At 35.1% G+C, this 27,032-nt stretch overlaps 1 protein-coding gene across 1 annotated transcript; it reads left to right on the plus strand.

The window, feature by feature from the left end:
• Positions 1-10,832: 10,832 nt before the first annotated feature.
• LOC100373407 (atrial natriuretic peptide receptor 1-like) lies at positions 10,833-24,808 on the plus strand. Its single transcript, XM_002733017.3, has 25 exons — positions 10,833-11,070; positions 12,143-12,252; positions 13,307-13,545; positions 13,656-13,764; positions 14,177-14,373; positions 14,692-14,799; positions 15,967-16,102; positions 16,617-16,744; positions 17,520-17,634; positions 17,740-17,821; positions 18,244-18,373; positions 18,832-19,038; positions 19,475-19,579; positions 19,810-19,881; positions 20,201-20,375; positions 20,805-20,954; positions 21,650-21,842; positions 21,958-22,095; positions 22,815-22,938; positions 23,045-23,113; positions 23,247-23,520; positions 23,665-23,759; positions 23,859-23,932; positions 24,318-24,353; positions 24,766-24,808. The coding sequence occupies exons 1-25, from the start codon at positions 10,853-10,855 to the stop codon at positions 24,806-24,808; spliced, it is 3,327 nt and encodes a 1,108-aa protein (XP_002733063.2). The 5' UTR covers positions 10,833-10,852.
• Positions 24,809-27,032: the final 2,224 nt, after the last annotated feature.

The raw sequence follows: 27,032 nt of genomic DNA on the forward strand, positions 1-27,032 counted from the left end.
TGATATAGATTAAGACACGTACTTAGGTGATATAGATTCAGTCACGTACATAGGTGATATAGATTAAGACACGTTTTTAGGTGATATAGATTCAGTCACGTACTTAGGTGATATAGATTCAGTCACGTACATAGGTGATATAGATTCAGTCACGTACTTAGGTGATATAGATTCAGTCACGTACTTAGGTGATATAGATTCAGTCACGTACTTAGGTGATATAGATTCAGTCTCGTACTTAGGTGATATAGATTCAGTCACGTACATAGGTGATATAGATTCAGTCACGTACTTAGGTGATATAGATTCAGTCACGTACATAGGTGATATAGTTTCAGTCACGTACTTAGGTGATATAGATTCAGTCACGTACTTAGGTGATATAGTTTCAGTCAAGTACATATGTGATATAGATTCAGTCACGTACATAGGTGATATAGATTCAGTCACGTACTTAGGTGATATAGATTCAGTCACGTACTTAGGTGATATAGATTCAGTCACGTACATAGGTGATATAGATTCAGTCACGTACATAGGTGATATAGTTTCAGTCACGTACATAGGTGATATAGATTCAGTCACGTACATAGGTGATATAGAGAAAGACACGTACTTAGGTGATATAGATTCAGTCACGTACTTAGGTGATATAGATTCAGTCACGTACATAGGTAATATAGATTCAGTCACGTACATAGGTGATATAGATTCAGTCACGTACATAGGTGATATAGATTCAGTCACGTACATAGGTGATATAGATTCAGTCACGTACTTAGGTGATATAGTTTCAGTCACGTACATAGGTGATATAGATTCAGTCACGTACTTAGGTGATATAGATTCAGACACGTACTTAGGTGATATAGATTCTGTCACGTACATAGGTGATATAGACTCAGTCACGTACATAGGTGATATAGATTCAGTCACATACATAGGTGATATAGATTAAGACACGTACTTAGGTGATATAGATTCAGTCACGTACATAGGTGATATAGATTAAGACACGTACTTAGGTGATATAGATTCAGTCACGTACTTAGGTGATATAGATTCAGTCACGTACATAGGTGATATAGATTCAGTCACGTACTTAGGTGATATAGATTCAGTCACGTACTTAGGTGATATAGATTCAGTCACGTACTTAGGTGATATAGATTCAGTCACGTACTTAGGTGATATAGATTCAGTCACGTACATAGGTGATATAGATTCAGTCACGTACATAGGTGATATAGATTCAGTCACGTGCTTAGGTGATATAGATTCAGTCACGTACATAGGTGATATAGATTCAGTCACGTACATAGGTGATATAGAGAAAGACACGTACTTAGGTGATATAGATTCAGTCACGTACTTAGGTGATATAGATTCAGTCACGTACATAGGTGATATAGAGAAAGACACGTACTTAGGTGATATAGATTCAGTCACGTACTTAGGTGATATAGATTCAGTCACGTACATAGGTAATATAGATTCAGTCACGTACATAGGTGATATAAATTCAGTCACGTACATAGGTGATATAGATTCAGTCACGTACATAGGTGATATAGATTCAGTCACGTACATAGGTGATATAGATTCAGTCACGTACTTAGGTGATATAGATTCTGTCACGTACTTAGGTGATATAGATTCAGTCACGTACTTAGGTGATATAGATTCAGTCACGTACATAGGTGATATAGATTCAGTCACGTACATAGGTGATATAGAGAAAGACACGTACTTAGGTGATATAGATTCAGTCACGTACTTAGGTGATATAGATTCAGTCACGTACATAGGTAATATAGATTCAGTCACATACATAGGTGATATAGATTCAGTCACGTACATAGGTGATATAGATTCAGTCACGTACATAGGTGATATAGATTCAGTCACGTACTTAGGTGATATAGTTTCAGTCACGTACATAGGTGATATAGATTCAGTCACGTACTTAGGTGATATAGATTCAGACACGTACTTAGGTGATATAGATTCAGACACGTACTTAGGTGATATAGATTCTGTCACGTACATAGGTGATATAGACTCAGTCACGTACATAGGTGATATAGATTCAGTCACATACATAGGTGATATAGATTCAGTCACGTACTTAGGTGATATAGATTCAGTCACGTACATAGGTGATATAGATTCAGTCACGTACATAGGTGATATAGATTCAGTCACGTACATAGGTGATATAGATTCAGTCACGTGCTTAGGTGATATAGATTCAGTCACGTACATAGGTGATATAGATTCAGTCACGTACATAGGTGATATAGAGAAAGACACGTACTTAGGTGATATAGATTCAGTCACGTACATAGGTGATGTAGATTCAGTCACGTACTTAGGTGATATAGATTCAGTCACGTACTTAGGTGATATAGATTCAGTCACGTACATAGGTGATATAGATTCAGTCACGTACATAGGTGATATAGAGAAAGACACGTACTTAGGTGATATAGATTCAGTCACGTACTTAGGTGATATAGATTCAGTCACGTACATAGGTAATATAGATTCAGTCACGTATATAGGTGATATAGATTCAGTCACGTACATAGGTGATATAGATTCAGTCACGTACATAGGTGATGTAGATTCAGTCACGTACTTAGGTGATATAGATTCAGTCACGTACTTAGGTGATATAGATTCAGTCACGTACATATGTGATATAGAGAAAGACACGTACTTAGGTGATATAGATTCAGTCACGTACTTAGGTGATATAGATTCAGTCACGTACATAGGTGATATAAATTCAGTCACGTACATAGGTGATATAGATTCAGTCACGTACATAGGTGATATAGATTCAGTCACGTACATAGGTGATATAGATTCAGTCACGTACTTAGGTGATATAGATTCTGTCACGTACATAGGTGATATAAATTCAGTCACGTACATAGGTGATATAGATTCAGTCACGTACATAGGTGATATAGATTCAGTCACGTACATAGGTGATATAGATTCAGTCACGTACTTAGGTGATATAGATTCTGTCACGTACTTAGGTGATATAGATTCAGTCACGTACTTAGGTGATATAGATTCAGTCACGTACATAGGTGATATAGATTCAGTCACGTACATAGGTGATATAGAGAAAGACACGTACTTAGGTGATATAGATTCAGTCACGTACTTAGGTGATATAGATTCAGTCACGTACATAGGTAATATAGATTCAGTCACATACATAGGTGATATAGATTCAGTCACGTACATAGGTGATATAGATTCAGTCACGTACATAGGTGATATAGATTCAGTCACGTACTTAGGTGATATAGTTTCAGTCACGTACATAGGTGATATAGATTCAGTCACGTACTTAGGTGATATAGATTCAGACACGTACTTAGGTGATATAGATTCTGTCACGTACATAGGTGATATAGACTCAGTCACGTACATAGGTGATATAGATTCAGTCACATACATAGGTGATATAGATTCAGTCACGTACTTAGATGATATAGATTCAGTCACGTACATAGGTGATATAGATTCAGTCACGTACATAGGTGATATAGATTCAGTCACGTACATAGGTGATATAGATTCAGTCACGTGCTTAGGTGATATAGATTCAGTCACGTACATAGGTGATATAGATTCAGTCACGTACATAGGTGATATAGAGAAAGACACGTACTTAGGTGATATAGATTCAGTCACGTACATAGGTGATGTAGATTCAGTCACGTACTTAGGTGATATAGATTCAGTCACGTACTTAGGTGATATAGATTCAGTCACGTACATAGGTGATATAGATTCAGTCACGTACTTAGATGATATAGATTCAGTCACGTACATAGGTGATATAGATTCAGTCACGTACATAGGTGATATAGATTCAGTCACGTACATAGGTGATATAGATTCAGTCACGTGCTTAGGTGATATAGATTCAGTCACGTACATAGGTGATATAGATTCAGTCACGTACATAGGTGATATAGAGAAAGACACGTACTTAGGTGATATAGATTCAGTCACGTACATAGGTGATATAGTTTCAGTCACGTACATAGGTGATATAGATTCAGTCACGTACTTAGGTGATATAGATTCAGTCACGTACATAGGTGATATAGATTCAGTCACGTACATAGGTGATATAGATTCAGTCACGTACATAGGTGATATAGATTCAGTCACATACATAGGTGATATAGATTAAGACACGTACTTAGGTGATATAGATTCAGTCACGTACATAGGTGATATAGATTAAGACACGTTTTTAGGTGATATAGATTCAGTCACGTACTTAGGTGATATAGATTCAGTCACGTACATAGGTGATATAGATTCAGTCACGTACTTAGGTGATATAGATTCAGTCACGTACTTAGGTGATATAGATTCAGTCACGTACTTAGGTGATATAGATTCAGTCTCGTACTTAGGTGATATAGATTCAGTCACGTACATAGGTGATATAGATTCAGTCACGTACTTAGGTGATATAGATTCAGTCACGTACATAGGTGATATAGTTTCAGTCACGTACTTAGGTGATATAGATTCAGTCACGTACTTAGGTGATATAGTTTCAGTCAAGTACATATGTGATATAGATTCAGTCACGTACATAGGTGATATAGATTCAGTCACGTACTTAGGTGATATAGATTCAGTCACGTACTTAGGTGATATAGATTCAGTCACGTACATAGGTGATATAGATTCAGTCACGTACATAGGTGATATAGTTTCAGTCACGTACTTAGGTGATATAGATTCAGTCACGTACATAGGTGATATAGAGAAAGACACGTACTTAGGTGTACTTAGGTGATATAGATTCAGTCACGTACATAGGTGATCTAGATTCAGTCACGTACTTAGGTGATATAGATTCAGACACGTACTTAGGTGATATAGATTCTGTCACGTACATAGGTGATATAGATTCAGTCACGTACATAGGTGATATAGATTCAGTCACGTACATAGGTGATATAGATTCAGTCACGTACATAGGTGATATAGATTCAGTCACGTACTTAGGTGATATAGATTCAGTCACGTACTTAGGTGATATAGATTCAGACACGTACTTAGGTGATATAGATTCAGTCACGTACATAGTTGATATAGTTTCAGTCACGTACTTAGGTGATATAGATTCAGTCACGTACATAGGTGATATAGATTCAGTCACGTACTTAGGTGATATAGATTCAGTCACGTACATAGGTGATATAGATTCAGTCACGTACATAGGTGATATAGATTCAGTCACGTACATAGGTGATATAGTTTCAGTCACGTACTTAGGTGATATAGATTCAGTCACGTACATAGGTGATATAGATTCAGTCACGTACATAGGTGATATAGATTCAGTCACGTACATAGGTGATATAGTTTCAGTCACGTACTTAGGTGATATAGATTCAGTCACGTACATAGGTGATATAGATTCAGTCACGTACATATGTGATATAGTTTCTGACACGGGCATAGGTGATATAGATTCAGTCACGTACATAGGTGATATAGATTCAGTCACGTACATAGGTGATATAGATTCAGTCACGTACATAGGTGATATAGATTCAGTCACGTACATAGGTGATATAGATTCAGTCACGTATTTAGGTGATATAGATTCTGTCACGTACATAGGTGATATAAATTCAGTCACGTACATAGGTGATATAAATTCAGTCACGTACATAGGTGATATAGATTCAGTCACGTACATAGGTGATATAGATTCAGTCACGTACATAGGTGATATAGATTCAGTCACGTACTTAGGTGATATAGATTCTGTCACGTACTTAGGTGATATAGATTCAGTCACGTACTTAGGTGATATAGATTCAGTCACGTACATAGGTGATATAGATTCAGTCACGTACATAGGTGATATAGAGAAAGACACGTACTTAGGTGATATAGATTCAGTCACGTACTTAGGTGATATAGATTCAGTCACGTACATAGGTAATATAGATTCAGTCACATACATAGGTGATATAGATTCAGTCACGTACATAGGTGATATAGATTCAGTCACGTACATAGGTGATATAGATTCAGTCACGTACTTAGGTGATATAGTTTCAGTCACGTACATAGGTGATATAGATTCAGTCACGTACTTAGGTGATATAGATTCAGACACGTACTTAGGTGATATAGATTCTGTCACGTACATAGGTGATATAGACTCAGTCACGTACATAGGTGATATAGATTCAGTCACATACATAGGTGATATAGATTCAGTCACGTACTTAGGTGATATAGATTCAGTCACGTACATAGGTGATATAGATTCAGTCACGTACATAGGTGATATAGATTCAGTCACGTACATAGGTGATATAGATTCAGTCACGTGCTTAGGTGATATAGATTCAGTCACGTACATAGGTGATATAGATTCAGTCACGTACATAGGTGATATAGAGAAAGACACGTACTTAGGTGATATAGATTCAGTCACGTACATAGGTGATGTAGATTCAGTCACGTACTTAGGTGATATAGATTCAGTCACGTACTTAGGTGATATAGATTCAGTCACGTACATAGGTGATATAGATTCAGTCACGTACATAGGTGATATAGAGAAAGACACGTACTTAGGTGATATAGATTCAGTCACGTACTTAGGTGATATAGATTCAGTCACGTACATAGGTAATATAGATTCAGTCACGTATATAGGTGATATAGATTCAGTCACGTACATAGGTGATATAGATTCAGTCACGTACATAGGTGATGTAGATTCAGTCACGTACTTAGGTGATATAGATTCAGTCACGTACATAGGTGATATAGTTTCAGTCACGTACATAGGTGATATAGATTCAGTCACGTACTTAGGTGATATAGATTCAGTCACGTACATAGGTGATATAGATTCAGTCACGTACATAGGTGATATAGATTCAGTCACGTACATAGGTGATATAGATTCAGTCACATACATAGGTGATATAGATTAAGACACGTACTTAGGTGATATAGATTCAGTCACGTACATAGGTGATATAGATTAAGACACGTTTTTAGGTGATATAGATTCAGTCACGTACTTAGGTGATATAGATTCAGTCACGTACATAGGTGATATAGATTCAGTCACGTACTTAGGTGATATAGATTCAGTCACGTACTTAGGTGATATAGATTCAGTCACGTACTTAGGTGATATAGATTCAGTCTCGTACTTAGGTGATATAGATTCAGTCACGTACATAGGTGATATAGATTCAGTCACGTACTTAGGTGATATAGATTCAGTCACGTACATAGGTGATATAGTTTCAGTCACGTACTTAGGTGATATAGATTCAGTCACGTACTTAGGTGATATAGTTTCAGTCAAGTACATATGTGATATAGATTCAGTCACGTACATAGGTGATATAGATTCAGTCACGTACTTAGGTGATATAGATTCAGTCACGTACTTAGGTGATATAGATTCAGTCACGTACATAGGTGATATAGATTCAGTCACGTACATAGGTGATATAGTTTCAGTCACGTACTTAGGTGATATAGATTCAGTCACGTACATAGGTGATATAGAGAAAGACACGTACTTAGGTGTACTTAGGTGATATAGATTCAGTCACGTACATAGGTGATCTAGATTCAGTCACGTACTTAGGTGATATAGATTCAGACACGTACTTAGGTGATATAGATTCTGTCACGTACATAGGTGATATAGATTCAGTCACGTACATAGGTGATATAGATTCAGTCACGTACATAGGTGATATAGATTCAGTCACGTACATAGGTGATATAGATTCAGTCACGTACTTAGGTGATATAGATTCAGTCACGTACTTAGGTGATATAGATTCAGACACGTACTTAGGTGATATAGATTCAGTCACGTACATAGGTGATATAGTTTCAGTCACGTACTTAGGTGATATAGATTCAGTCACGTACATAGGTGATATAGATTCAGTCACGTACTTAGGTGATATAGATTCAGTCACGTACATAGGTGATATAGATTCAGTCACGTACATAGGTGATATAGATTCAGTCACGTACATAGGTGATATAGTTTCAGTCACGTACTTAGGTGATATAGATTCAGTCACGTACATAGGTGATATAGATTCAGTCACGTACATATGTGATATAGTTTCTGACACGGGCATAGGTGATATAGATTCAGTCACGTACATAGGTGATATAGATTCAGTCACGTACATAGGTGATATAGATTCAGTCACGTACATATGTGATATAGTTTCTGACACGGGCATATTTTTAAGGTTTGTATGTGAATATTGCATAGCGGCATGAACAAAGAAGTTCAGTTTAACTTCCAGCATAGTATTTGCATATTATAATATAAGTTACCTTGGAAGAAATATGACCACACCTTTGTAGGCATGGTGACACTCCACACTAATTTATGAAGTTTTTTTCCGCTGGGAACAAAAGACACACTTTCACTCAGCTACTCAGTTGTTACACCATAACATCTCAATGCACCAATTGAGGGCGCAACTTATAAGAAACCCCACAGTAGATATTCGTTTAGTTGCTGGCCGATGGGGCGGTAGATTAGGCTGTAAAAGTCCGCGGACTGTCACGTTAGCGTAACCATAGACTCTAAAAATATCTTCTATTTTATTTATAGTCTGTAGCATAATACACTCCAAAATCACATATTTGTACTTGTTAGGACATGCACATTTCAGGCAGAAACCTACTCATAAATTAAAATACTAGTACCCAGAATTGATTCATTCTGCAAGTGTACTCCATTGCAATATAAGATTATTGACTTAAAACAAGTTTGGGGTCACCAGCCTTATTTTCGAGAAACTGGTGGTTGTATTTTAGTTGAAAATCGCCATTTTGGCTCTGTTATCATGCTTTTACCATAGGTTTCTATGGCAGAGATATTATGCAATATCTCAAAATCTAACCTGGTGACATAGGCTGAAAAAATCATATATTGTGAATGATGGAGTACTTTTTGTTGTGAATTATTTAAAAAATCTGGGTTTTAAAAAGTATCAAAAAATGCAATTTTTCTTTAACATTGTGCTCTATGGAATAGCAATTTTCAAGAAATATTAGGACACTTTTCTCAAAAATCTTAACTAACACACAAAATAATGCTATTTCATTATACCATGGAACATTAGCTTCATGATTGTACATAATAAACACATGAACATGTGTTTTATGACCAATTTTGTCAAAAATTATGAGTAGGCTTCTACCTTAACACTCCAAACATTACCCGAATGACGTCACGGCATCTGAAAGATTTTCGTGCTAATTGCAAAATGGTAAATAACGTATTAGGAACAATTTAATTGGGAAACATATTTGTCAATCATTTCAGTATCTTACCAGCCACAGTGCAACATGGTGTGTTTCCCATTGTTTACCGCACTGTGTGGTGTTATAATTATTGTTTTCGCGTTGACTTCTAACACACAGTGGGCACGCTGTGTTAGTTAATAGACTTATTTACCACTTCTCAGAATCAATTAATAACAAGACCATTCGCGCGATATGTCTCGCTTCACAGATGTAACGATGTTATTTGGTACATTTCATTCACATTCACACGACCACAATAATTTATATTAAATACAGTAAATCACAGCATAAGCTAGAACCGACGTTTAGGCTAAACTATAGGAGTAGGCCATACTAAAACATCACATCTATAATTATTCTTAAACAATTTAGATAAATCGGTTGACAAAACCAAACTAGTATAGCTTAGTCAGTCTCGTCTTTTTATCAACTTAGCTGTCGATACTCAATTTGGCTATTCTCCAACCAAACATCATATTAACATATATGTGACTGATAGCAACGTATTTTCTTTTGTGTATTTGTTTCTATATTATTACGTGATTGACAGCGTGTGTAGCTAATTGCAGCTTGTGATTTCTGGCATTAATGAGGGACATGTCATGGTGTTACTGGGCACAATTCCCCACTGTAAGCTTAAAAACAGTTTGCCTGAAAGTTTCAGTGTATTGTTGAGAGGGTGGAATTATTTAATAGCCAGTGTATAAGCAGCTAACACCACGGGACACCTGGGAGTTGTTTGGGGTTACGACCTCACATCACCAGTCTGTCCCGTGATGTTTCCTACATTTCGTATTTCATTTTATATCACGAGTTTTAAATAACTGAACCGCCAGGTTGTTGACTTTTATCCAATCCATTTGGCTTTCATTACAACTTTTTCTGTTATTGGCGCTAATGTAAAGTGTTAATAATTGAATTGTTTAATAAATGAGTGATGATTTGGTTGACAGTAGTGAAGCTATTGAAAATACCTGTGTTATAGTGCCGAGTTCAACCTGAATTATCATTGAGAGTATCTGTTGTTGAGGCAGTTATATTATTATTACTATCCATTCATAGAAATATGGCTCCAGATTAGCACGAATCAATAGCTTACTGCATAGATAATTACAATTCAAAAGCAAGGCAAAATCGTCTGATGTGTAAACAATTCGGTATTTTCGAGCAGTTGAGTATTTTACTAGTCTGTGTACCATGCCAACCCCAGACAGTACCAATAGGTATGTGATAATTACAGTGTTCCAACTGATAATTTCAATGTTTTTGTAAGATAATTATTATTTTCGCGTTGTCTTCTCCCTCCCAGGGATTTTTGCCATGCGGTAGGTCCCAACCAACCGCAGTGACATTCAAAACGAAACGTAACAAAAATCAAAAAGCCGAAAAAAAAATAATGTGATTTTTAACGACACTTTTGTGCGAACGCGTTTCTGGTTCTTTCCATTTGCGGCATTGGCTGGACGGAATGATAATGTCTTCTAACACAGTGTTACGTTTATGTTTTTTCGTGGCTTTGAGTATCGTTCCTTCAATGGCTCTTTTAAAACTTAAACTAGGATTCCTAGCTCCGTGGACAAACACTGAAATAGTGAACGATTTTAGTGGCGCGACAAGTGCAGGGGCCATAAACATCGCCATTGATAGAATTAAGGAGATGGATCTAGTCGAAGATCTCGAATTCGAGTAAGTAAATTTCTTTTATGTTTCGTGTTTATACAAGATATGTTCATATTTAATTCGTCTGCAAGTAACTAATGCATGGCATATATATACAAATAGTTTTCCACTGACATAGAGATATTTATTCCTGATCGTTACGTCATTTTCGAAAGCTAGTTCAAGTAGAAAAGAGTAGATAGATTGATTGGATTTGAACTTGATATTGCAAGTTTGCATTTCGCTTTGTGCATTCACTATCCAGTGAAAAGTGCCAAACCACGTGTGTGATTTATAAATATTGTGTTGCCTTTAAGGGATTTGAATAGAGTTGTGTCGTCTGCAAAAAGAGGAAATTGGTTAATGGATTAACAAATTTATAATACAAAATTGGAAATAAAATAGGACCCAAAATCTACCCTTGTAGAACATCGGATTTATTTGTTTATAGGAAGACAATGTTTTAATATTACCAGTAACTGATTGTTGCCGATTTCCAACCCACTGTGTTTTTTTAAAGTCAATAACATTTCGAACGTGATGCAACCATTAAAAGTGTATTTGCAATACTTGATATATAGCTATAGAAAGTTTAGTATTATATTGTTTGCGAAAACCAAATTGTGTGATTGATAGTGTCTACGTTTATGACGAAATCAACGAGTTGTTTATTTACAACTGATTCGAATACTTGCCGGTCTTCGCTGGTAACCTTTTCCGGGAAACACACCTTAGCTTAATAAATAATTGATGATATAGGCTATAATTGTGGGACGAATAAGGTCGAGTCCGGCGGGTCCTTAGCGTCTATTGATTTGACGAAAAATGTGTTTCTCACAAACCAGGTTAAAAGGATTTATTTTGATTTCCAGTTAGACATTGCTTAAACTCGCCAGTATTCGATATACCGGCGGTAAGATTTAGACCAAGATTATCAAAATAATCAGTATCCCCCATATCAATACTGCTTATATCATTTGAGTAATATAGCTTTTTGTCCAACATGAGCAGACAGTTTGGAACATTTTTGTATTGTTTATATTTTATTACACTTCGACAATTATTTGGGTTAATCAATAATAAACCTTTGGTATTACAGAATTGTAACTCGTGATTCGTCATGTGACAGCAAACAGGCTGCCGGGTACACAGTCGATATGCACCTCAAAGAGCACGTTGACGTAATCATTGGGCCACCATGCTCGTCTGGTGAGTATAAATGGAGTATAATCCATACAGAAATGCCATGAAAATAACATGTTTGAACTTTGCCTATAGATTGTACCAAAATATTCAGATATCATGTGTAATAACCCGAACAGTTTGAAATGGTGCACTTCCAGTACATGGACGGCGTTGTTGTTTAACACGGTGAAACATCTCCAGAAATGTAATCGTTTTATGCGAGGGATTGCCCATATTTTAACCCAGAGTATTTGTTTTCAGTCAGTTTGAACAGCGTCGACACTCAAGTCACATATTGCACCATCCCATTAAACTCACACATGAACTCTCAATCCACTTCAATATTTACATTAGTCTTAATTTGTGTAAGTCGATAAACTGCCGAACTGTGCTCACGCTGCCAAACACTGCTTCTTAAACACTACAAGGTGTACGACTTCGCGTCCTGCCCGCTACAGATATACTATTTGTATTGTTATTCCATACTTGTACACTTGTTCAGACACATACTAAATGGATACACTCTCCATAGTGTGACTGCATTGTATAATCCTCAGCCATATATCCCACACTTTCTGAATCTATACTCAATCATATACTGTGAAATACTTTTTATTTTCGCTTGGAATTAATTTTCGCTATTTTCGCTGAAGGAGGGACTCAGTGAAAATAAAATCCAGCGAATATACCTGTTGTCATATATTTTATATTAAACTCGCCAAAACTCAGTGAAAATAAATTCCATACAACACACCCAAAACATCTTTTCGGCGAAAATGAATTCCAGTATTTTACAGTACTAGAATTCTATGTTCGCCATGCTATAACTGTATACTCGTCATTCTCTTACATTACTCTAAACTTTCAACAACTGACTTTAAAAGGCGATGGTCTTCGCGCAGCCCGAGTTCGAAATTCATGTAAACAAACAATGTATTTCACACGCGTATGTATGAGTGCCATATCGAACACGGCATGGTGTGATCACTGCCCTCTAACCATGTACTCTCCAAATCTTCGACTCAATACTATTCATACTCCTCATCACAGTGTTGTCCAATACTTCCTTATATTTCAGCCTGTATGATATCTGGACAGTTGGCAGCATTTTGGAACATTCCAATCATATCATGGGTAGCTACATCACCAGACTTCGATGATAAAAACATCTACAGCACCCTCGGACGTTCACTCGGACCATTCACTAAACTTGGGATGTTTCTGATGGAAATAATGGCTAGCTATAATTGGAATCGTGCTGTCATTGTATATTCTACATTTTTATTGTACGGGGATGCTGGTAAAGCAATTGAGAAGGTAAGAAGATGTGCAATATATCATCACGTACTTACGTACTTATCACCACGCCGCCTATTCTATCCTTTTTTTCATAATATATTAAATATAATGGTTCTTCAATTTTTCAGACATTCAATGACAACAATGTGACTTTGTCGTACGTTGCAATATACAACAGTAATCCCACTAGGAAGAAAATTCAATCAATACTTCGAAAAATTAAGAGAGAAGGGAGAAGTAAGTAATTTAAATACCAATGTGTTAGCTCCTTTCCAACGCCAGTTTTCTTAGAGCATTATAGAGCATTATAGAGTTTGATAAATTAATTCTCTTACTCCCACGTTGATTTCTCGTGTATTCTCTTTCCGAATTATACATTTTTCATTTAACGCCATGCCTGCCAATTGGATGATTGCTTTGTGCATGGTTAATCCCCATGATTCATAATTCCCAACGTAAGCAGGTTATTTTTAGCATTCTCAGGTATATTGTTTAGCCAATTTACAATTTAAACTAATTTCAGTTGCCAAATGAATATTCAGTCGACTTGTTAAGTAATGACAAAATTATTATAAGTGAAATAATTGTATGTATATTTTGTTATCATTTGTGGAAGCTAAATAGTAAGGTTATTTTATACATATTACAGTCATTGTCGTCTGCGTGCCGCAAGAAGATCGCCGAATGTTATTACTGGAAGCCTATGATATGGGGATGACAAAAGGTGACTATGTATTCTACACTGTTGAGATGTTACCAGGTGACGACGTCATCACTGCACAAGAAACCTACCTTGGCATTGACCGAAACGAGGAAGCTCGAGAGGCATTTGAAGCAGTATTTCATGTGAGTATAATAGATCATTTATCAATATTCCGTAAATTCAATCATTGTATTAAAACAGACATACTATGTGAAACAAATACACTTTCTGTTAATGTAAAATCTACTTAGTACCAATCAGACTGCTCCATGTCAGGTCTTTATAAATGTTATATATGTCCTGGACTCTTGTCTGACACGTGTTTTTGGTATGACCACGTCAGTATTTTTGTTCCCATAAGTGGTCCTGTGACTGTAATATTGACAGTATTGATCTCATGACATCATCGTCAGAATTTGAAACATAAATTAACCTTATTAAATTTAACATGTATCTACTAGATGTCACTTGCAGCACTGACAGGAGCAGATGTCGACATGTTCACGAAAGAAGTTGCCAGACGTGCACAGGATCCTCCATGGGGGCTTACATTACCGGCAGGAATACAGGTAAAAACAACTACAAATTACGTAACATGAATGTCAGAAAAACATAGTACGTTTGTTTATTTCGAATGAATGCGACCCTGCTGAAATATGTAAATTTATTAGTTTAAAAATTCTCTAATATGTACTGTGTCATTAACAATTTCTCTCACCATATAGGGAAATAAATACTCTGCATTTTTATACGATGCTATGATATTGTATGCTCTAGCTCTGAATGACACATTATCAACAGGTGGTAAATATAACGATGGTCAACAACTGTTACAAGCAATGTCTTACAAGACATTCAGAGGTAGACACATGCATAAATAACACACCTATTAACATATATATATCATGGTATAACTTTAAAATATACCATGTAGGTATGTGTCGTTTAAATATCATTCTCGCGTTTGTCGTAGCTTTCGTTCGCGCGGTTTCATATCCGATCAGAAATCCGTTGAAGCACCTTGTTGGATCACTATACCCCAACATTTCAAAAACTACAATGAAGAATATTACATAAATGACCGTATACATAAAGAAATATGGGTATATTGCCCAGGACGCTTACATGTTATAAACCAGTCTGAGTAGTTCATGAAGTTTCTGGAATGCCTCCTATGACACCTTCCTAGTTGTCCAGATAAGGTACGGATTCGGGTGTCTTGTTCAGTTCAGAAAAAATGGTTAGGCTTCTAACACAAACAAAGCTAGCCTGACGTATTTTAGTAAAAAACAACAAAATAAATTTTAATAGATTAGAATTATTTGTTATCGTTTATGGTTCTTTTCTTTATTGCAAATAGTAAAAGTACAACTTCGGATTTGTTACTACACATAGTTTGTGATATCGATGTGAACCTTGTCGAACATCTTACATAAATCTGACTGGAGGCATAATCCAACTAGGTACAAGTTGACACCACCTAAATAAATCCGAGTCCGAGAGAACGCGTGAAACACGGCGAACAATATGCACAGATGATTAAAGATGCGCCAAAGTGCGTCTTTTCTTGCGGTGCATGCATCCAGTCATAATGACACTAAACAATCAATGTAACAACAGGACCTAATACTCAGTGACGTCATTTAGCGACTGCGGTATAGCGAGAATACATAACATCCACCCATATTTATGACTTGCGACATTATTTTATATGACATATCTTTGTTTTTTTAAAGGGCGATAAATATTCAGCGTTTCTTTATGACGCCATTATTCTTTATGCACTGGCACTCAATGATTCTTTATCCAAGGGAAAGGATCATACAAACGGAGTAGATCTCCTTCAATCAATGTCAAATATGTTCTTTAAAGGTATGACCCAGACAGGGTTGTTATTTCGTATAATGTACTACTGTAATATAAATTTGCATGTTATAGTCGCCATTTTGGATTTGCGCAAATGAACAGGAGATGATACATAATTACGTTAGTTATACAGTGAAACAGCAAAAGCATGCCTATTCCTATTAATATAATTATGAAAATGAATAAACCCAACGATTTTTATTCGAAATCAATTGGATTGTCTATGCAAGTGTCTTCACAGACAGAAATAGAACAGACGGCATCACTATACGAGCTAATACAATGATTAATCACCATTTGAGTTTATAACGCTGACCCCGGTGTGATATGCTGGATTTTATTTTGCGATTAATTTTAGAAACACTAGAAAAAAACTAAGGCTTGATTTGGATTTGCATATGTTCATTCAAACCATTTTGTGCGAGAAAAGTTTGCGTGGGATCCACTGATTTGATTCATACCTGAATTCGTCTAGATGCAGCACTATGTTTATAAACACACATTACTTTTATAACTAAAGGTATGACTGGAATGGTCATGACGGATGCTTACGGTGACAGAGAACCAGATTATTGGATTACTGATTTACAGCCTAATGGAGTTTTTGAGAAAATAAGTGAAGTTGTTAATTTAGAAGACGGTACTCGGGTGAGAAACAATATAGTTCATATTACTATGAAACCGACATAGGTTGTCACGGGCCTGTTAGTTTACAATTAACTTGCTAGTAGCCAATTAATTATAAGAATTGTACTCATCTCATATTACATGCGGAGCACCTTGAGAAATTTAACAACTTACAGGATTTAAGTTTTCATGAAATACATAGATTACTTGGTTATATACTTACATTTGTCACTTTATTGGGTTTCTATAAATTTATCTTAAAAATCTTATTAAATCTTATAAAAATGAATCATACGGGACATCTATTTTATTTCTCTACCAGTATGTAAATTATAATTCATTAGCCAAATTCTCCTCTTGCCATGTGTTATGCATGAGAAGTGGGCGTTTATATTAACAATTCAATTTAGTCAACACTTAATAATACCTAACACACATATAGATTAAATCAGACCATTGCTATCTTTATTATCAGTGTTTTATGTGCAAGAAGATTTAAATATGTCTAATCATAAAAGCTTCAAGACGATCTCATCCACTAAAGAAATACAGTGTTGAACCGTATTACTTATATCATCTTCATGCTTATAGTGTGGGTGAATACACTCTGTAAGAAACTCAGTGATTGTGTGGTGAACGAGCATTCAGATCTGAGCAAATAGAATCCAAATGATTAGTAACTGAAATAAGATAAATTATAAATAAAACACACAAAAATTTGTATATCGTATTTCAATCAGATTGATAGACATCTTTTCATATAACATTGACTTACTAAAGGTACTTTTGTTTATAGGAATTTCGACAACTGGGTGAGCCTCGTTGGCCAGGTGGAAAGGTAGGACACCAATACGCACCGCCTGATGTACCTGTGTGTGGATTTAATGGAGAATTCTGTAAGGAAGATGATAGTAAGTAACTAGGAATATTGTAGCATTTGACCAAATATGCATTTTTTTTATTTCAAGTAAATTGAAATTGAAAAAAAGTAATTATTGATTAATGTTTTTTTGCAGATGCCTATATTTACATTGTAGGTTTTAGTGCAGGTGTCATTATCATTGTCATGGCAACGCTTCTATTTGTCTGGTTATACAGGTTAGTGAGATTTTGTGTGTAGTGTATTGTGGTGAGAACATCGGTCCAAGGGTTCGAACAAAAAAGTCCCACCTTAGCCATACGTGACCATTATTTAACTTCTATCAAGTATGAAACATGAATTTAAAATATGTAATCTCAATTATTGGGCATTGGCTTTTCCTGTAGCGTTGGCGTTAAACAGTGACACTATACACTTTGATATTTGACTGCTACAACAAGTCAATTAACGATCCGAAGAAGTCATCTTACGATGTTCCATGTATACATGATTACATTGTAGATTTATAGCTATTGCATATATTACCAGTTTAAATAGCGTCTGGACATCCAAGATGCCATGGACAGTTAACACAACAAAGTTTTTTAAAGTGGTTACGACAACTATAACTATTTACTCATGTACATTATTGTTTTTAAAGACGAAGTAATTACGAAGCAGATTTATTGAACATGAGATGGAAAATTCATTTGGAAGATCTGCACTTCACTGGAGGCGGATCGCAGAAAATGAAGTCAGGGAGCATGGGTGGCGGTAGCGCCGGTAGTCACGTACGTACATTACAATAACAAACTCTACTGCGGAGGCTATATGCTCATAGCATAAATAAATATATTACTTATAAATCAGTTTGGACTTGAAGGTACCCTGAGAATGCAAATCTCCGTCACAGCGGCAAATTACATTAAAACGCGGTAGTCGTCGCGCTGCGCAAGTGCGAGATATATGGGTCTCATATAAACAAAGATGGCGACATTGACTGTTGCGCAGTACGAATTGAGACGTTTCCAAGCTTAAATTAGGTAATTTTCATGTTATTTGAAGGTATCGAAGGAGTCACCGGCGGTAATCAGTGCAAGTCGCGCCCAGGTCAAACCTCATACTTGTGATTTCCATTTGAAGAGCGCATTGGATTGTGAGAAAATAAATGTTATCAACACGACTACCGCGCTTTAAAAGTGCAATTCAGCATGCTTGAACTAAATTCTTTGTATTTATTCGTTCACAGCCAAGTTTGAATAGCGGCGGCGATATTTTGTCGAAGCATTCTTCCAATTTGTCTCATAGTTTAGATGGAAAGAGTTCAGCGCCGTCTAATCGCACACTCCAATACTTTGCCAAGACAGCTACTTATAGAGGCGTGGTAGTTGCTTTGAAGAAAATCAACAAAGAGCACTTGCAAATCAACCGCAATGTTCTCATGGAATTCAATGACGTGAGTGAAGTTCATATTTTTATTAAAATAAATTCCAATATATGCCGCCTACCATAAATCTGGAGTTTCGAATCCAATCAGTGTATCATAACTCAAATTATTCACATCCGACGTTGGAAATCCACCACGTGAAAATTCAAGTTTTGAACTTAAAGGTGTATTTAAAGTAAAATATTACGATTTGAAGCATTGTAAAATTATATTTTATTTGGCAATTAAATACCGCGATTCTGCAGGCGAGCATTTATAATGTTTCATAATAACCGAAATAATCAATGTGAGTTTTTTGTATATAATACACAGTGGGAATGCAACTATTAGAAAATGCAAGGATGGAGCGTCACGTATCCTATACACAGAGGAGTTGTACAACAAGTTCATTCAATATAATCTTCATACATACCTATGTTTCTCTTTACATTTACTTTTATTCTAGGTGAGGCAACTCAGCCACGAAAATTTGAACCAGTTCATTGGTGCCTGCGTAGAATCTAATACCATCTTCCTGGGATGGCAATATTGTGATAGAGGCAGTATTGTGGTGAGATAAACGAGTGGCATGTGGAATTACATGGGAACGGCTTTTCTAACACAAGAGGTCACCAATGTGTATTATATTTGCAAGATCGTTTCAATCTGATTTTAATATAGAGTAGTCGTATTTGTACAAATGCATTAAAAATACCTTGTATTATATGACATTATGATACTCAGAATATTTGCCATTCATGTGTTGCTTGGAGTGCGTAACATTTGGTAAATATCTTACAGGATGTTCTTCAAAATGATGAAATACGCCTTGATGACGCATTCAAGTTGTCTTTCATAACAGACATTGTCAAGGTTAGTATTATTTAAAAGGCATATGATTTAATAATTGAAATATGATTTAATAATTTGAAATCAATTCACGCCTTGTTTTGTGTTCTGGGATATTTATTCTGTAAATTTCAATTATAGAGCAGACTTTAATAAAATAAACCATGTGCGCTGCATTTGTTTTGTTGGATGTACAAACAAAATAAAAATGAGGTTTATTATTTGCATTTCCTAATGACGATTGCTACTTCAGGCCGAGATATAAACAATAAACCGAAGATGGTAATACATTTATAAGTATAAATTCTACATATGTGATTTTAAAATAATTACTCCTCGATAGGGTATGGAGTATCTACACAAGAGTCAACATGGCGGTGGTTCCCATGGCAACCTGAAATCGTCAAACTGTTTAGTGGATAATCGTTGGGTTGTCAAGATTACAGACTATGGACTCCAGACATTTTTCTCGGGGCAGACTGAGAACGAGAATACTGACGACAATGACAAGTTTTTACGTAAGTACAGGTACTTTTACCCCTTTCGCTGATATTTATGTATGTACCTGAAATAATTCAAGTTCCAGTCATGACTCACCCAGCTGATAATTCGCCATGTTCAAGTTAATACGATATATTAAATAAATAAAAGAATAAAAGTGATACATGATATTTGAATATGTTAATTACAACTACTACAAAATACTTTGTGACACTATCAGTTTAAGTTCTTAGAAATACTTCACGTCACGTCTCTGAAAAAAAATTATGTTAAGAACAAGTTTTTTTGACATTGCATGCGTTAAATTCCGGGTTTTACATACATTATTGTTGCTGTTTTATTGAAACGTTGTACGATAATTATTCGTAACGCTTAATATGAATATTTTTAACACTTGAATACTGTGAGCACACTAATTTAATTTGAAAATATCCGAATACTTATAGGTAAACTCTGGACAGCTCCGGAAATCCTACGTATGAATTTTCCTCCAGCGTGTGGGACACAAAAAGGAGACGTCTACAGTTTTGCTGTGATAATATTCGAGATTTTGGAACGAACTGGACCTTACTGCTTCGACCATATAACACCAAGAGGTGAACATTAAAGCGGAAGAGCCGTCACCAGTGTACATGCGAAAATTGGGTTCTTAGCGATGATAACAGGGCACGCTAAAATGCAAAGGCTCATGGGTAGACGCTATGACCACCAGTCGCATGCGCAGGTGACGGCTCCACCGCTTTAACCAAATACACCATGTGTACCATCAGCACTTATAAATGTAATTTAACATAACAAAGGTCAGGAGATAGCGAGTTTTTGATATACATTTCCTACGGCCCGTCTTGATTTATGTGGAGTTGTCTCTTGACAACATTACGTAATTAATCTTGTATTGAAAGACAATTGGCCGATGGCCTGACTAAATTATAATGAGCCACCCATTGGATTCATAACGCTGAGACAGTGGAGTAACCAAGAGTATGGCTCATCGATATGAAAATCGCCGTTTTGAAAAAAAACACTAGCTCTAAGTAGGGAGGAGGTCGCACTCTTTACTTCGGTTTTGAAAGTACAACTTAGTCGGATTACTAGTATATGCGTTCCCGACCAATACACGGTAATTAATTGTTTTCAACAAAGGAACCGTTCTGTACTAGTAAGAGCGGGCGGGAGAACTAAATAAAACTAAACGCTATCGAATAATACACTCAGAACAATGAGGATGAGACAAATAATACTGTTCATAATGTCAAATAAATTCAGCATTACAATACTATTCATATTTCAGATGTAGTAAATCGTATTCGTAATGGCGAAAGCAGTCCTTATCGACCAGTGATAATGCTACACAATCCCGATAGTTGCGAATATGGTCGTGAATTGATTAATCTAATGGTGAAATGTTGGTCTGAAAATGTAGATAATAGACCATTGTTTCCCCGGATTAGACTCGAAATAAGAGCTTTGTGTAAAGGAAAAGAGTAAGTAAATTGTTTGATAAAATATTCAATAATGAAACAGTTGGTACTATTAATTCTTTTTAATCATACTATGGTAAGCCAATGTATATTAATCTTTCACTTTTTGCTTAATAAGGATCAGTATCATGGATAACATACTGAATATGATGGAGAAATATGCCAACAACCTTGAAGAAATTGTTGAACAACGAACTGGTCAAGTGTTAGAAGAAAAACAAAAGACAGATCAACTATTATATCGGATGTTGCCAGTGTTAGTATAAGCATCAATGACATCAAATAATGTGAATCGGCAATGTAACTGTTGCATTGGGTGAATTATACGGACGTGTATGTTATGAATGCCTCGACAAATGTAATGACATTGGGATGTACTAATTTAAAAGGATTCACCGTGACTAGGGAATCAAATAGTGTTGCTCACAAACTATTTTTTTTTTTATAAATAATTAGCACACTAAGATGAGATAAATTACTGGCATTATATACTATATTGTATTGAATTATTTCAAGGTTTTGGTTGTAGATTATTGATTTAAACAAAATTATTTTCAAAGAGTAATGAGGAACAATTTAGTAAGTAAAAGGAGGAGGAATGCTACTAACTGTGATTAGCGTTAAACCACAAATTCTGCGGCCATGTTGAATTGACAGTAGTCAAAATACACAGAATTAGCGTTTATATAATTTTAAATAAAACTAGTTTGGTTTTTCCAGTTTTTTTTTTGGAACTTTCAAATAGCGCGTTGCCGGAAAGAATTAAACTTTAGAAAATATGTTAACTGCACCCAACCTTAACATTCTTTTTCAACCAATCATTTTTTTTATGTGTATGCCTCGTGAGATATATTTCTATTAATCTTGGTGGAGAATTCAGAAATAAGTAAATCCACTACGAGTAAATGTTAAACGGGTGGTGATATGGGAGAAATATTAAATATACCATTTATGTTTGTTAATCTTGATTATCAGAACGGTGGCGGAAGCTCTGAAGCTTGGACAAAATGTACCCCCTGAAGATTACGAATCGTGTACAATATACTTTTCAGACATTGATGGATTTGCAGAATTGTCTGCAGAAAGTTCTCCAATACAGGTGATTATTTGAATTGAATTATTATTGTTAACGAATATGACAAATAATGTATTATTCACCAAACTATACATTTAAACACCTTGTAAATACGCTTATTTTGTTTCAGATTGTTGATTTTTTGAATGACTTATATAGTTGTTTTGATGAAATCATAGGAAACCATGACGTGTATAAGGTAGGTGACTTTCAATTTCACGTAAAATCGATACATTTCGGCATTTTGCAGGCCCATTGACCGTTTTACTGGCCATTTTACTGCATACACAATTTTCAAAAACCATAGAGTACCTTCTTCTTTTTAAAATTAGGTTGAAACCATTGGTGATGCTTATATGATCGTATCTGGCCTACCACATCGAAATGGTAACCGCCATCTAACAGAAATAGCCAATTGTTCTTTGGATCTGCTCAGCTCCGCCACCTCTTTTCAAATACGTCATCGCCCAAGCCAGAAACTGCAGTTGCGCATAGGCTTACATACGGGTCCTGTAGTGGCTGGTGTCGTGGGGTTGGTTATGCCTCGATATTGTTTGTTCGGGGATACAGTGAATATAACTTCACGAATGGAGTCAACGGGAAAACGTAAGGCTTTGTTTCAGTTACAAATTGTAGTACAGCGTGCATTACACTGCAACAGTTGAAACATTTGCATTCAAAATACTATGGGTAATACCACAAACACCATTTAACAACTACATATTAATGCAATTATTTTATTAATTACAGCACTTCATATTCATGTGAGCAAACAATTGTATACATCCCTGAGAGACATTAATGAAGAATATCATCTGGCGAGACGAGGAGATATAAATGTTAAGGTGATGTCATCTTCCTATTAACATTTGATGTTTACTCTTTATTTTAATAAAATATTTTCATGTTATTTACTATACAAAAATTGTAATATATTAATGCAGGGCAAAGGAGTAGTGCCGACATATTACTTATACGGAAAAGATGGCTATAAAAAGCCTCTGCCTAACCTTTCAAAGTAAGTTACTTTTATTATAATTATGAAATACATACGTTCAAAAGTACGTTTAGCATGTTTAGCAAAATTAAGCCCAACATTCCAATGTTTTATTCATTGAAAAACTAAATTATATTTTTTGGATTGCAAACTATTTGGAATTCCCGTATTTAGAATTTGTTGACAGATATTCTAAACATAACACTACTTTTTGGAGAACAGAATATAAAATTAACCGATTTGGACAACATGAATATCATCACAATGCACGCGTGAACACTACAGACTATATAACGTTTTGAAAATAAAATACGATATTACAGTTAAAGGTGATTGCAAAGATTTGAGATATATGATCACTCATATACGTTTTACTCCCAATGAATGGATTTTGTTTTGATTACAGTGCTAGCAAATTGAGTGGAAAACCTAATGGTGAACGGTAAGACACGTTACACTTCTTAATGTTACGTGAAATTGAATGTCCTATTTAAGACAAATAAATTCACTGCGATACTTAGAAAATATTGAACTATGACTATGTTGATGACCAGGTGTGGACTGTCAAAGATCACAATTTAAAAAGTATTCATAAATGGTGCATAATTAATAAATCGCTTAAACATTTCAGGCCATTATTTAATATTCATTATTCCACAGTAATGCGACATACTCAAATTTCACAATGCTTCAGCAATGTATTAATATTAGAAAATCATTAATATTACCTTTTTGTTTTGATTTCTAAAATACACAACGAACGTTATTTCACTTCACTATATTATTATATACTGTTTACATATTTGTCATGACGGGTCCACTTACTACGGCATTTTCGTTCTTACCTTTCGCAGGATGCATGCTGCTGAAGCAGGAGGCGATTATGAAAAATCTTGAGCATGATGAAGGTATCTACTTTGACTACTTTCCAGGAGCTTGTTAATCGAAGATGTGCATACGATTCAACTTAAAAGAATGTAGTAGTAATGTAGTAGAAACAATTTGATAAATAGTTTGTAATTATTACCTTATCTAAACACTGTAAATGCCTTGTTACTTTGAAATAGAAATAACATTTTCAAATGTAGATACGTTACATATTATGTATATACGAATTTACTAGTCCAAGAATAATCTAAGAATGATCTACGAAGGGGAAAACAACTAGTCAAAACTTGCAACTGACATTATTTTTTAGAATCAATAAAGCGACACATATTTGAAAGCAATGTCTTGGATTAGCTGTATTTACATATAAATATTCTGATATATATATATATATTCTGATATAGATTACTATGTTTCTAGCTTTCACAACTTGTCTTTAAATACTATTACATCAAGTGATCATCATTCGAATAAGTAATGTCCGCTGTATTCCCGTTAAAAGTAAACAACATCAAGAAGAAGTGCTAGTGTACGTACTATGGTGAATTGAAAACAATGTCTGAAAGCATTTTACGCATGTAACCGAAAATCGTGGCTAGTGACGAGGCTATTGTGATGAACCCCACGTTTGAACAAAATTATACTTTTTAGCAATAAATTGACCAGGATCATACATAATGTGTACCATATGTTCACAGCTAATTAAAAGACTGTGTCTCATCCACACAGTTAGATAAATAATTACAATAGCAATATTCGAGATGAATATAATAATTTTCTAATACTGTGGCTTCGATCTCTTTGCATCTTGTGTTAATTCTAAATTGTTATAGTATCTTATTAATATCACTTTGAATGATATGTTTCAAGTGCCTTGCGACAGTAATTGTACATTGTATTCAATGCTATCTCACTGTAAGAGCAACGACTTTCAACGAATAGCTCAAAACATAACTTGCAAAATATAAAAATGTTAAATATATGATTAAGTTATTGGTGTGTTGTCACAAGCGAAATGTAAATATTATCCATGTACGCATATCCAGCGTTATGTTATGTTATGTTATGTTTTATGTTATGTTATGTTATGTTATGTTATGTTATGTTATGTTATGTTATGTTATGTTATGTTATGTTATGTTATGTTTTTCAAATGCTTGTTCTGATTGTGCAGTATAGGCAATGCAACTAACAAATACAAACTATGGACTTTTAGGGGATTTTTTCACTTGTAAATATTGAATGAATCATTAAATTTGAAAACATTTTCTCGTCTAAAAATGGACAGTCAAATAAAAGTTCATGTTAATGTGTTTAATATAATATAATATAATATAATGTATTTGATGTGTTGTTTGAGAAATTAAATTGTTCGTTGTAAAGTAAAATTGAATCTAGTTGCGTGAATATGTCTTGTTAATATGAGTATGAAACATATGTATCTCATTCAATTCAACACTATGATCTACTGGAAATGGAATTACAATACACATTAATTAAATCCTTGACGAATAGAAGCAATTGCATAATAATCGAGAATAATAAATCATTTAATATCCCATATTTGAAGGGTATATTGTCATGTCATGGTAACTATGGATGCAGGTATACAACCCCCCTGTTCTTAACATACCCAACCAGAAACCCCTAGACAAAAGTCGACAACAACTAGCAAGTACACCAGACAATAGTTGTTTGTGAAAAAAATCAAAAGATCTATTTGGTGAAACTATTAGCTGCTCATAAATTGGGTATTGTGCAAATGGTAAGAGATTATTAGCTGAACACCTGACCTGATAAATTATGATCATATAAATTACCAGGGATATATTACAGATACGGATTTGCTACTAAGTGAATATTTGGATAAACAGTCAGCTGGTCAACTGACCTTATTATTTATGCAAAAACTGGATATTGTGAAAATACATATTAAAGTCCTTCCGTTTAGTATAGTGATGGCCAGAGGATCAGTTTGTCAATTTACATATTATAGTGAACGATAATAATTATATAAATATATATCAGTAATTTTAATGAAATTGAAGTACAATATTCTTAGTATTATTGACACTTGTTGTTTGGTATGATGGATCCCCACAATTGGGTACAAGAGCATAGAAGTTTAGAATTAAAATTTTTATTCAGAAGAAACATGAAATCATTAAAAGTGGCCTTATAAAGAGCCATTCAATTCATAGTGGGGCAGTGGGCGGAGTATACGGTGCTTATT

Source organism: Saccoglossus kowalevskii, chromosome 16 (assembly GCF_978046115.1).
Source record: "Saccoglossus kowalevskii chromosome 16, keSacKowa6.1, whole genome shotgun sequence".
Lineage (NCBI taxonomy): Eukaryota > Metazoa > Hemichordata > Enteropneusta > Harrimaniidae > Saccoglossus > Saccoglossus kowalevskii.

What these genes read in the sequence shown, in the direction of transcription:
- LOC100373407 (XM_002733017.3), top strand. Translation starts at nt 10,853, where the DNA reads ATGATAATGTCTTCTAACACAGTGTTACGTTTATGTTTTTTCGTGGCT. An exon ending in CTATTTGTCTGGTTATACAG is followed by an intron (nt 17,822 to 18,243) that starts GTTAGTGAGATT and finishes TTGTTTTTAAAG; the next exon opens with ACGAAGTAATTACGAAGCAG. An exon ending in TTCTCATGGAATTCAATGAC is followed by an intron (nt 19,039 to 19,474) that starts GTGAGTGAAGTT and finishes CTTTTATTCTAG; the next exon opens with GTGAGGCAACTCAGCCACGA.